Here is a 12493-nt window from a genome sequence, read left to right as displayed (position 1 = left end):
CTTAGTTGGAAATGTGTTTGCGCTTGACAGCTTTGTCGTTATGAAGATAGTTATTCCGAGGTGTGCCCGAATTTGAGAATATTTCTTGTTCCTGCATCCAAAGGACAATCATGAGTTTTACGGGGGAAGGTTGGTTCGCTCCTCTGCCTGCCTGCTTTGCTTTGCTCTGTATCGAAGTCCTGCTTGAGTTACCGCGGGTAGCATCTGGCTGTTTCATAAAAATAAAGCTTTCGAAAATGTGCGTGCATATGATGAATGTAGTTATTTAAAATACATTAGTATGCAATATCAGATAAATTAGATGAACCAATGACTGTGACACTTTAGAGACATTGCGACTTCCTTAGAATTTTGAGGGTCCTTCTCAAAATTCTACCCCTGTATACTTAGGCGATTCTCTGACCGTACTGTATAGGATGACGTTGGCTGGATTTGCTCCGGAATTTTGAGGGTCCTCCTCAACATTCTGCCCCAGTTTCTGGTTGTGGGAAAAATGAAAATTTTATTGAAATGTGACCGAACCCACAGGGCTACCTACATATCCCCTCTTAAATGGGAATCGGGTCGAGCGTAGTTCAATTACATCAGATGAAGAAATGCGAATATTCTAAACATAATATCTTTTGACTGCGTCTGAATTGATAGGCTTTGGCCAAACCTCTCCGTTCATTTCTGCGAGTATGAGGGCTCCTCCTGTTAGTACTCTGTGAATCATGTAGGGCCCTTGCCAATTGGTCGAAAAGTTTCCTTTGGCTTCATCTTGATGCGGGAAGATCCGCTTCAGTACCAGCTACCACGGTGTGAACTGTCTAGGTTTGACCTTTTTGTTGAAAGCTCTAGACATCCTATTCTGATAGAGTTGACCATGACACACTGCATTCATTCTTTTTCTGTCAATGAGAGCTAATTGTTTATAGCGGCTTCTTATCCATTCTGCATCACTGAGTTCAGCTTCTTGTATAATTCTTAAAGAAGGAATTTCAACCTCGGTAGGAATGACAGCTTCGGTACCATAGACCAGCAAATAGGGAGTTGCCCCGGTTGATGTGCAGACTGTGGTACGGTACCCCAATAAGGCAAATGGTAACTTCTCGTGCCATTGCTTGTGGTTCTCTACCATCTTCCTCAGTATTTTCTTGATATTCTTGTTTGCGGCCTCCAAGGCTCCATTCATTTAAGGCTTGTATTTTGTGGAATTCTTGTGCTTGATTTTGAAGGTCTCACACATAGCTTTCATTAGGTCACTGTTGAGATTGGCGGCGTTGTCGGTGATGATGGACTCTGGAACCCCGAATCGGCAAATAATACAATCTCTAACAAAATCTGCGACAACTTTCTTGGTTACAGCTTTGTAGAATGCAGCTTCGACCTATTTTGTGAAGTAGTCTAAGCCCACTAAAATGAACCTGTGCCCATTTGAAGCGGTGGGCTCGATTGGTCCAATGACGTTTATTCCCCAAGCGGCAAAAGGCCAAGGTGCACTCATTGCATTGAGTTCATTTGGCAGCACATGTATCATATCTGCGTGTATTTGGCACTGATGACATTTCTAGACATACCTGATGCAGTCTGTTTCCATAGTCATCCAAAAATAACCTACCCTCAGTATCTTCGTGGCTAAAATGAAACCATTTATGTGTGGTCCGCAAGTTCCAGAGTGTATTTCTTCGAGCAGTTTGGAAGCTTATTTGGCGTCAACACACCGTAATAACCCTAGGTCTGGAGTCCTTCTGTATAGAATTCCTCCACTTTGGAAGAAATGGTTGGACAATCTTCGGAGCGTGCGTTTTTTAGTATGATTTGCATGCTCCGGGTACTCTCCTTTTGCCAAGTACTCCTTGATATCATGGAATCATGGATTCCCGTCTACTTCTTCTTCAACATGAGCGCAGTAAGCTGGTTGTTTATGAATCCTTACCGGAATGGGGTCGATGAAATTCTTGTCCGGATGCTGTATCATGGAGGACAAAGTGGCCAATGCGTCTACAAACTCATTCTGGATTCTCGGGACATGTCTAATCTCTATCTTCGTGAACCTCTTCATCATCTCTTGCGCATGATATAGATATGGTAATATCTTGGTATTCTTTGTAGCCCATTCTCCCTGCACCTGATATACCAGAAGATCTGAATCACCAATTACCAGTAATTCCTAGATATTCATGTCAACGGCCAAATTGAGCCCCAATATGCAAGCCTCATATTCTGCCATATTATTGGTGCACGGAAATTTGAGTTTTGCGGATACCGAATAATGTTGACCTGTTTCTGACACCAAAATAGCTCCAATACCCACTCCTTTGAAGTTTGCGGCTCCATCGAAAAACATTCTCCATCCGTTGTAGGCTTCGGCGATATCTTCTCCTACGAATGATACTTCTTCATCAGGAAAATACGTTTTTAGTGGTTCGTATTCTCCTCATACAGGATTTTCCACAAGATGATCCGCTAATGCTTGTCCCTTAACCGCCTTCTGAGTCACATAGATGATGTCGAATTCACTCAACAATATCTGCCATTTTGCCAGCTTCCCTGTAGGCATGGGTTTTTGGAAGATGTACTTCAGAGGATCCACCCATGATATGAGATATGTGGTATAGGCACAAAAGTAGTGCCTCAGTTTCTAGGCTATCCAAGTCAAAGCATAGCAGGTGTGTTCCAGCAAAGAATACAGTGCTTCGTAGGGTGTGAACTTCTTGCTTATATAGTATATGGCATGTTCTTTCCTTCACGTCTCATCGTATTGTCCCAAGACACAACCGAAAGCCCCATATAATATGGAGAGATAGAGTAGCAGTGGTCTACTAGATTCTGGCGGGACCAGGACTGGCTGTGTGGACAAATATTCTTTGATTCTGTCAATTAGAATAAATGCTCAAACTATTTATAATGCTTATCAAGTTGCATTAAATCATGCTAGACCAAATATTCGAACTCCTTCTTCTTCTGATTCTCAATCATCTAAAAGAACTGTGGGAGTAAGAGCACTTAGTGCTTGGGCAGGGTTTAGGGGTTCTTAAGGTTCTAGTAGTAATAATTTTTCACAACTAAATGAGCTTGAAGTTTATTTGTCGCAGCAAATTGAGGAAGTGAATCTCGACGGCTCCTTTAATCTTTTGCAATGGTGGAAGGACAAAGAAAAATATTTTTCGGTTCTTTCAAGGATGGCCCGAGATATTTTAACTATTCAAGCTTCAACAGTGGCATCGGAGAGCGCTTTCAGTCAAGTAAGACTTCAACTCGGTGATTATAAAACGTCTATGAGGGAGAGCTTGGAAAAATCGGTACTTTTCAGAGATTGGATACGTTCGAAAAGAAGAAATTTTGGACTTGATGAATCACAACCAGAGGAAGACGAAGCTTACAAAGAACTGCTAGCTGAACTTGCGGAGGATGCTGCTTTGCCCGACAATGGAAGCGGCAATGACCAAGCTACTTTTTTGCCACTACCAACGGAAATTCCTCCGAACCTTGAAGGATTTATAAAATTTGTAAGAGATACCATGTAACTTGTATGAACAAAAATTAGTATGTATTATGTAACTTGTATTTTGGCACATCTTGATTAGTTTCTTTTTCTTCTCAATGGTGGTATTAGCACCTTGTTGTTCTCATTCCATAGGGGGAGGAAGACTAAGAAAGATATTGTCATATTCTTTTAATGTTATAATAAAATTACAAGGCATTGCTTTGAATATCTCTTTACAATATTTTTGTCTTTAAATTTTAAATTAAAAAGTTTATGTCACAATTCTATAATAAAATTTACAAGGCATTGCCTTAGATATTTGTTTTTACATCTTTTTGTCCCTAATTTCAATTCTAATTTTTTTAAAAAAAATATTTTAGCTGTTGGGCCCACTTAGCCCATTTAGCCCGGGACCATGAGTTCGTGGGCCCAGCCCAGTGTCGGTTCCTAGAAAAAGACCATTTAGCCCGAGACCGTTTGACCCGTTTAGTTAGGGACCGGCCGGGACCGGAACTATTTGGACCGGCCCACTTGGCCCGTTTGGGGCCCGGATCGGCCCATATGCCACCCCTAATTTCAATATTGAAATTGCTTCCACTGCATATAATAATCAAACAATCTCAAGAGTTAATTTTGAAGTTGAATTAGATTCAGAATATATAAAAAAAGAAGAAGTTAATACTCCTTCTATTCAAATTTACTTGTCCACTATACTAAAAATAGATATGTATTTTTATTTGTCTAGTTTGGAAAACCAGTGGATAATTTACCATTTTATACCTATTTTACCCTTCTTATTAAATATTACTTATTTTCAAACATAAAATAAATAAGAATGATATAGTAAAATTATCATATTATTTATTATGAGTGTGTCAAGTCAATAGAGCACAAGTAAACTTAGAAGGAAGGAGTACATTTAAGTTCGAGATAGTGAATGTACATTAAATCAACTCATTTTTCGTTTGCTCCGCCAATCTACACTTTATTGTCACGCAAAAGTCGCAAGCTATTGTCTTCTCACATCATTCTGCCGTTTACGTACTTGGAAAACCATGTTGAATGCATGCCTCGGTCCTCTACGCCGTGCTTCCAATTCAGTAATTTGCATGTACCCCTTTCATCACATGCACTTTTTTTATAAGCTAAGTTGGAAACCTGACAATATCTCAGTATCTTCGTTTGGTGTTTGAGCCTCTTCATCGATCATTCATGTGTCACTTCGTATCAGTCCCATTATTTGACGTCACTAAAGATCTCCATGCGGTCAGTCTTAGAAAATATTGTGTTTACCGTAAAAACGGATAACAATTGAATTTATATGTGATTTTAAAGACACGTGATTTTACTTGACACAAACTGAATAAATATGAAAATTAATATAACTGTAAAGAAAAATAAAAGCAAACCAAATGAGATGTGCAGCTTTGACCCTCGAGCTGAGTTACCCTCGAACCGAATGAAATAGCAAATGAGATATGAGCAGAGTAAGAGAGTATTGAGAACCTAAAGAAAAGAATAGTAAATTGCTTTTTATTGCGCGAATATACGCCCTTTACCAATTATTAGACCCATTTTATATAGTAGGGGAGTCCTACTTATGATACAATTCTATATACAGTAAGAAATTACATGATTGGCTAATTAATCTCTCCTTGATTTGTGCCGTGATTTTCGCCGAGATTCCCCCCTTATTGCGGCTATAACACCTTTTTTGTTTCTTGGCTCGATCTTGATCCTGACCGATCTCGATCTTGGCCGATCTCGATCTTGATCGGTCTCTAGGTCTTCGAGCTCGATCTTGGCCAACCTCGATCTTGATCGGTCTCTGGGTCTCGAGCTCGACAACATATACTTCGCACCATTGCTCAATATTATAATGATGAACCTCGGACCATCATGTTCCAATCTCGATTAATTATACGAAGGGCAAAAATTGATTTTGACCGTATACACAGTGATATGTTAAAAAACTACTCCCCTTTCAATTTAGATAAGATAGTTTGACTCGGCAAAAAGTTTAAGAGAAAAAAAGAAACTTGTGGTCTTAAAAGCTTAAGGTTTAAAAGCTTTGCGGGTCATGACATTTATGTGGTTATAAAAGCTTCTCACTAAGGGTAAAATGGGTAAAATAAAGAGTTTAAAGTTAAAAATTATTTTCAAATATAGAAATGTGTCATCCTTTTTTGAACGGGTTGATAAGAAAAGTGTGTCATCTAAATTGAAACAGGGGGAGTAGTATATGCTGCGGATTCTGACTTGAGAACGCGAGCTTTCTCCGTTCAATTTTTATGTTATTGTTTGATTAGATACAAAGTTTTTTAAAATATATAATTACCTTTAAAATTTATAATTTTAATTATGTCATGATATTTATATAGCTATAAAATTATATCAATAAATATAAATATAAAGTTAAGAGTTGAAAATATACCATCCTTCTTAGAATAAGCTAATAAAAAACAGTTGAGTCGAAAGATTATTAACTTTTACAAAACTTGTTTTCCCACACATAAGGTACAAAACGGAAACTATGGTCTTGTGGCTCCGCAAAGCCCACGTTGAATCTGCAATGGGAAAAATCTTCCTCACTGCGTACACAAGCCAATAAAACACAGAATATGTGCAAAATGCTTTATTTAACTGTACTGAACTTGATTTTCTTTCACTTGATGTATAAAATAAAATTCTAAGAAAAGCAAAATATCTATAATAACTTCTAACTAATATTTGTACTTCAGAAAACATAGAGGAGTAACATCATATATCGTTCTTAAAACGTAAAATATAATCCCCGTTTAAACTCATGTGACTGGACACGAAATTTAAGAAAATAGAGAAAATTTTTGAACTTGTGGTGTAAAATGAGGCACGTATATTTTGTGTGGTTAAAAATTATTGCATAAAAGTAAATTTTTTCCAAATATGGAAAAAAGTCATTCTTTTTGGTACGGACTAAATATGAAATAGGTTCACATAAATTGAAATGGAGGGAGTAATACTTCTTTCAATTTACTTGGTACTTTTGCTAAAATAGTTGTTCCAATAAATACTTATCACTTTAGGAAAAAAATTAATTCTTTTTAAATATTTTCTTTGTTGCTCTAATAAATGTTTGGTGAAACACATAAATGACTTATTTAAGTTGTCCTTAACGATCAAACAAACACCTTAACTAACCTTTTTATTATTTTAATACTTCAAGTAGCTGTCTAATGTATCAAGTAAATACCCGGCCTAGTCACCCATTTCCCGTATGATACACAGACTGAAACGCACGTTGCCTACCAAGTAAATTTTTTTTTTTTTTTAGAATTAATTTGAATTGGCCCCAAAATTCCAACATCTTCTTCTAACAATTACAGAATCAGTTGGCCATTATCGCCGCCTTCGCCACCACCATGGCTGTCAAACCCACATTAGCAAAACAAAATTTTCCATCAGATTAAAGCCAATCATTAACCAAAAAATTGTTATACTCAAAACTCATGAAATCTCAGCAGAATTACTTCATCCATCCATGTTAGAAACAATTGAAACCCGGTTGCTTGAATCAAGTAATCAACTGGACACCAATTCAAGAAAAATTTACCCAAAAATTTAGAATACTCCAAAAAGAATAATAATTGAAAACAAATTCTGAATCAATGAAATAAGAGAGAGAGAAGACTCAAGACGAAAAGGTAGAGAGATAGAGGTCGCCGGAGCTGCCGAGCTTCGTCAATATTAACATGGATGAGCTCTCAAATGTAACACACGGAGATGAAGAGAGAGAAAGTAGGTTTCCGAAAAGGACCTTTTCCGACGAGGTCCTTGGTTGATTTTAGAGTTAAATTTTGAAAAGAGATGGTTTTGGGACGAGGGGTGAGAAGAGGTCCTGTTGGGACGAGGCGGGGGGGGGGGGGGGGGGGGGTAGAAGGAAGAAGATGAATGGAGGGGGCGGTAGTCTCACGTTAGGTTAATTAGTAAATTTTTTTTATTTTTTATTTTGCTTTAAATGTGTTTTTTTTGTTAATTACATTTGTCAAATTTTTATTATAATTTATAGGTGTCATTTTCTAATCGGTTAATTTGACAAGTCGAATGGTCTATTGGACTCGGTTGTTGAGGAGGCTTATTTTTTACGGGCTATAAGTGTCAAAATATAAAATGGTCGGTTGAGGTTGAGGTGCTTGTCTGATCGTTCAGAACAACTTAAAGGGGTCGTTTATATATTTCGCCTAAATATTTTAGAAATAGGTATTATGATTGAGAAATCAAAGAATAAAAACACAATTAATTCAAGTAACTCTTATACTAATGTTCTTAAAGGGAGTGCAAAAGGCTAAAATGACAATTAAATGGGATGTGAGGGAGTACATATAGCAAGGATACCGAACATAAAAACTAATCAAACTCACTTCAATTTATGAATTATGCTAATTCTAGAGTTAAATTAACTAAAATTAATGCATCCATCGAGTTCTGGCCAGGTTTTTATTGCTCTCCTATATATGAGCTGTTCATTGGAGTGAAACCTGCACTCTATAAATTGGTTCCCCAACAGACAATCTCCCACCATTATTGAGAAGGCGACTGACATCAAGTTCACATTTATGGCTTCTAATTACTATTTTTTTCACACTCTCACTACTTTACTCATTTCTCCATTAGTTCTTGGCACACTCTGTGTCATTTTCCCCTTCTTTTGCATCTTTAGGATCGTTCTTTTTCTGTATAGGCTTGTGGTAAGTGAGAACATGAAAGGAAAAGTTGTTCTCATCACTGGAGCTTCATCAGGAATTGGGGAGGTTCGTCGTCCTATTAGTTTTCCTTTCTTTCTTCCCTTTTTTAAGTTTAAAAAATCCCATTAGACATAACCTTTACATGCATGGTGTTTTATATGTTGGGAAGTTTGTAATATGGAAGTGGTTTTTAAGGGAAAAAAAACATTTCTGTTGTGAAAAGGTTCCGAATTTTTGAAAAAATATGTTTTATAGTAAACAAGAATGTTGTTCCTTATCCGAGATGTGTCAGTTGACACTCCTTCGCTGAAATATGTCATTATCTAGATTACTAAATTCTTTTTATTGCATATATACTAAAATTCCCTTGATTTTTTTAGTGTATTTACTATTTTAATTATTTTTTATGTATATATACTATATATTAAACTTAATTCATATTTTTTCTTCTTCCTTCTTTCTGTATCAATTTTTGAAAACTATATTTGTGTATTAATAGGAATTGGCTTATGAATATGCAAGAAGAGGTTCTTCAATAGTAATAGTGGCAAGAAGGGAGGAGCAGCTTCAAAAAGTAGCGGAGAAGGCAATGTGCTTAGGGTCTCCGGATGTGCTTTCTATAAGAGCTGATGTATCCAATGTTGACGACTGCAAGCGACTTGTTGATCAAACTGTCAATCATTTCGGTCGTTGTAATTAGCTATTCTGATTTCCAATTTATTACCATTTATTAAGCTTATTGATCTTGGTACATAGATTTACATGTTATCGTAGGTCAAATAGTGTAAAATTACTTACACTATCATTTCACATGACATAAACTCTAGTATTAAAATAAGAAGGGGAGATAATTAAAGTAGACTAATAGAGTAAAATTCTTGACATTGTAAGTTAAATCCGAATAGGATGAGTATAGTCTTATGATATTTTCTATTCCCATAATTAACTAAGTACTCACGGTAAAAGAGGTTGATAATTACATGCATGCAGTGGATCATCTCGTCAACAATGCTGGAATCACCTCTTTGTGCTCTATAAATGATGTGACGGACATTACGAAGTTTACATCTGTTATGGTAATGTTTACGTAGGCATCATTTCAAAATTAATATATAGTACTATAAATAAAAAGGTAGAACTATTTCCTTGAAGGTTTTTGAAAATAAATAAAGTAGAACTAATTTTCGTTACTATTTTTTTGCCTATTGCATGATATGGTTTGGGATAAAAGGATATCAACTTCTGGGGATCTGTTTACCCAACTTACTTTGCAATTCCTCATCTGAAGAAGACAAGAGGGAAGGTGTTTGTCAATTCTTCATCCGTGGCAATTTTGCACCCGCCATCTTTAAGCTTCTATACTGTAAGAAACTACTTTTAGTTTTATTTATACCCCTTAATTAATTAATTCTTCTCTTTAATTATATTGTTGTTATGTTAATTAATTGTATTGGTTTTGCAGGCGAGTAAAGCTGCATTAATAGGCTTTTACGAGACCATGAGACTTGAATTGGCTCCGGAAATCTCAATTACCATTGCAACGTTAGGATTTACTGATTCGGAAATAACACGAGGAAAGCACCTAAAAGATGGGGTCTTGCAAGTTGAATCAGAATTAGCTAATGTAAGATAACCAACCATTAATTTCACTGTTTATTTTCTCAATTTATATGGCGGTTTAGTTGGTTAACAACTTGAAGGATGGGCTTACAAGTTTCAATCCCTGTTATTTATAAGCCTACTATCTAGTACATGCACAACTCTGTCTATATAATTTAGGTAAACTGACCACCAAAAGTTTCAAATTTTCCTTCCAGATTCTTAATTTACTAATGCACTGACATCTGATTATTAATTTTCCCCCAGTCTAACACTTCTATGTTACTTAAAGTTATAAACATTAACACTATAAAAGAATTTTTATGCAAGCAGTAAATTTTTAAGTTTATTACTAATCAGTGTTCAAATCGTATCTCCTCGTTTATTTTTATTTGCAGAATGTTGTTGTTCTCCCAGTTATCAGTTCTAGTGACTGTGCAAAATCAATTGTAAGTGCAATATGCCGGAAAAAGAGATATATTACAGAGCCAAAATATTTTTGGGTGCTGTTTTTCGCGAAAACTGTGTGCCCTCGAGCGTTTGAATGGTTTAATCGTACATTTATGTCGAAGTTGTGTACCGGTGCTTTACAATCACAAGCCAAGAAAGCATAAAGAAGTGGAAAAAGAGGAGTGGATATCTAACTGATGTTATTGCTCTTATTATGTTAAGTAGCTGGGTTAGCTTGCGACTATATTTATGTTACTGTAAACTTTTCTATGAAGATTTTACTCTTTTTATCATGATCAAGAGTGAACCCTTTGTTTACCCTTAAAATTGGATAACAATTAAATTTATAATGTGGCTCTAAGGATATGTGATTTCACTTAATACCAATTGATAAATATGAGGATTAATAATAGAAATGAACTATAAAGTAAAGCAAACCGGTGTGAGAAATGAACTCAGCCCTCGATATTGATACCCTCGAACTTGTTGATGCTAGAACAATTAAAATATAACAAGCTGATAAACAATAGTATAAACGAGAAAGAGAATTATATTACTTTGATCTCAGTGAACCGTGCTTTACAAATGATTAGAACCCCCCTTTATATAGTAGAGGAATCCCACTTATGGTGTGATTCTAATTACTGAAGAAAATCCCATGATTAGCTAATTAACCGTTTCTGATTTGATCCATTCCGAGATTCGCCATGATCCTCGACCATTCACTGAGATTTATGCCATGATCATCGACCAGTCACGGATATCTCGCCTTTCCGTTATTATGCTACCTTCGATCTTGCTTGATGTCTGTCTCATTTGGCTTCGATCGCTACTAGCCTCGATCTCGATAGGTACCTCGGTTCTGAACTCGGTACCTTGTCCTCGTGACTTAGTCTGTTCCGTTACGAGGCCATCCTTCGATGCAGTCTCCCGGTCTCGGTCAAATAGTAAAATCGGGTGGGCCGGTTTTATCCGTATACAGATAGTCCCCTCATTTTTTTGGAGTGTAATGACAAAAAACGAATTGAGCATTCAATTTTTCTACCTCGGCCTGTCATGACGTCATCCTCATGATGTAAGCGACGGAAGTAACTGAAACGTCCCGTCTGTACAATTTCCAAGGCATTAAATGTGCGTCAGTCGATAGTCGGCCATCCCCAATTTTGAACCGTCGTTGTGAAATCTATAAATAGCTCCTCTCTTCACCATTTCGAACTTTTACTTTCAAATTTCCAATCTCCAAAGCTTTTTACATCTTCTAAGTTCTTCATCTGCAAATCTACGATTTTCACTACTAACCTCTTCTTAGAAAACCAAATCTTATCATCTCCATCTATTTTTAACTTCAAATCCAAATGGCGAAAACATCAAAAACTGTTCCTCAAAAGCAAAATGCTTCTTCATCGCGGCCGGCTGGAGCCACGCCTTGAGGAGTGTGTTTTCGGGGGGTACGTCCTCACCTCCGACTTTAAGACCGATAAAGCCTCGTCGATTCCCGGTCGATGCGAGCCAGTGTCGAGGTATATATGCTCGATAACTGAGGGATACCTCAAGCAGGTAAAGAAAGACTGCAACTGGGAGGGCAAAGAGGTGGTGTCCCTGACCCCCGAAGAGGACATCACCACCTATGTGGAAGGGTTTCTAAATGTTTACACTTACCCATTCTTCTTTTTGGCGAATTGTTATTCTGCTCCGATTCTTCGTGTGCAAAGTCGAGGGGATGCCTTTCACCCTTGACCACCTCATCAGGTTGTACAGCCCCCGCCTCTATCGAGGCGGGTTAATAAAACTCCAACGCCAGGCTACCAAAGTGCTGTTCTCGAGCATAGACGAGGACAAGGACCGAGGCTGGATGGGCCGGTTCGTTCGGGTGAGGACTTCCGACCTAATCCCGGTCGAAAAGATGCCATTTCCCGAGAAATAGAATATGAAGCGTAAGTACAATCCCACTGTTAGCTCCTCTTTATTGCTTTGCTCCTTTGCTTCATCTCATCGAAATCCTTTTCCGTGATGTAGCGGTCGCTTGGATGCCCGGTGCAATTCCTAACCTTAAGAGCTGGGTTCAGGACAATGCCTCGACCTCTACATATGCCAAGCGCTCATGGCGCGATTTATCAAAGGGCCGATGGGAGGCCAAAACTCATGGTAAGGCCTTTTTCCACATCTTTGATGATTTTGTTAAAGCATTTCTTACTCAATTTCCTTTCATATAGGCCTTGGCAAAGATACTGTCAAAAGGCCCTTATCTGGT

At 37.4% G+C, this 12493-nt stretch overlaps 1 protein-coding gene across 3 annotated transcripts; it reads left to right on the top strand.

Annotated features, from left to right (window-relative positions):
• The first annotated feature begins 7950 nt into the window (after positions 1-7950).
• Positions 7951-10535, top strand: LOC104093056 (11-beta-hydroxysteroid dehydrogenase A-like). Of its 3 annotated transcripts, none has more exons than XM_033655334.2 (6): positions 7951-8259; positions 8693-8879; positions 9184-9269; positions 9425-9556; positions 9656-9817; positions 10191-10535. In XM_033655334.2, exons 1-6 carry the CDS (start codon positions 8065-8067, stop codon positions 10404-10406), a joined length of 978 nt encoding a protein of 325 aa, XP_033511225.1. In that variant the 5' UTR covers positions 7951-8064; the 3' UTR covers positions 10407-10535. The 3 variants fall into 3 exon arrangements, with proteins under 3 accessions (XP_033511225.1, XP_009597074.1, XP_009597072.1); XM_009598779.4 differs by having other exon boundaries at positions 7956-8259; positions 8693-8885; positions 10210-10486; XM_009598777.4 differs by having other exon boundaries at positions 7957-8259; positions 8693-8885.
• Positions 10536-12493: the final 1958 nt, after the last annotated feature.

The sequence above is a fragment of the Nicotiana tomentosiformis genome, chromosome 12 (assembly GCF_000390325.3).
Source record: "Nicotiana tomentosiformis chromosome 12, ASM39032v3, whole genome shotgun sequence".
NCBI classification, from domain to species: Eukaryota; Viridiplantae; Streptophyta; class Magnoliopsida; order Solanales; family Solanaceae; genus Nicotiana; species Nicotiana tomentosiformis.
Note: the sequence above shows the minus strand (reverse complement) of the source record. Positions and strands in the feature narration are given on the sequence as shown.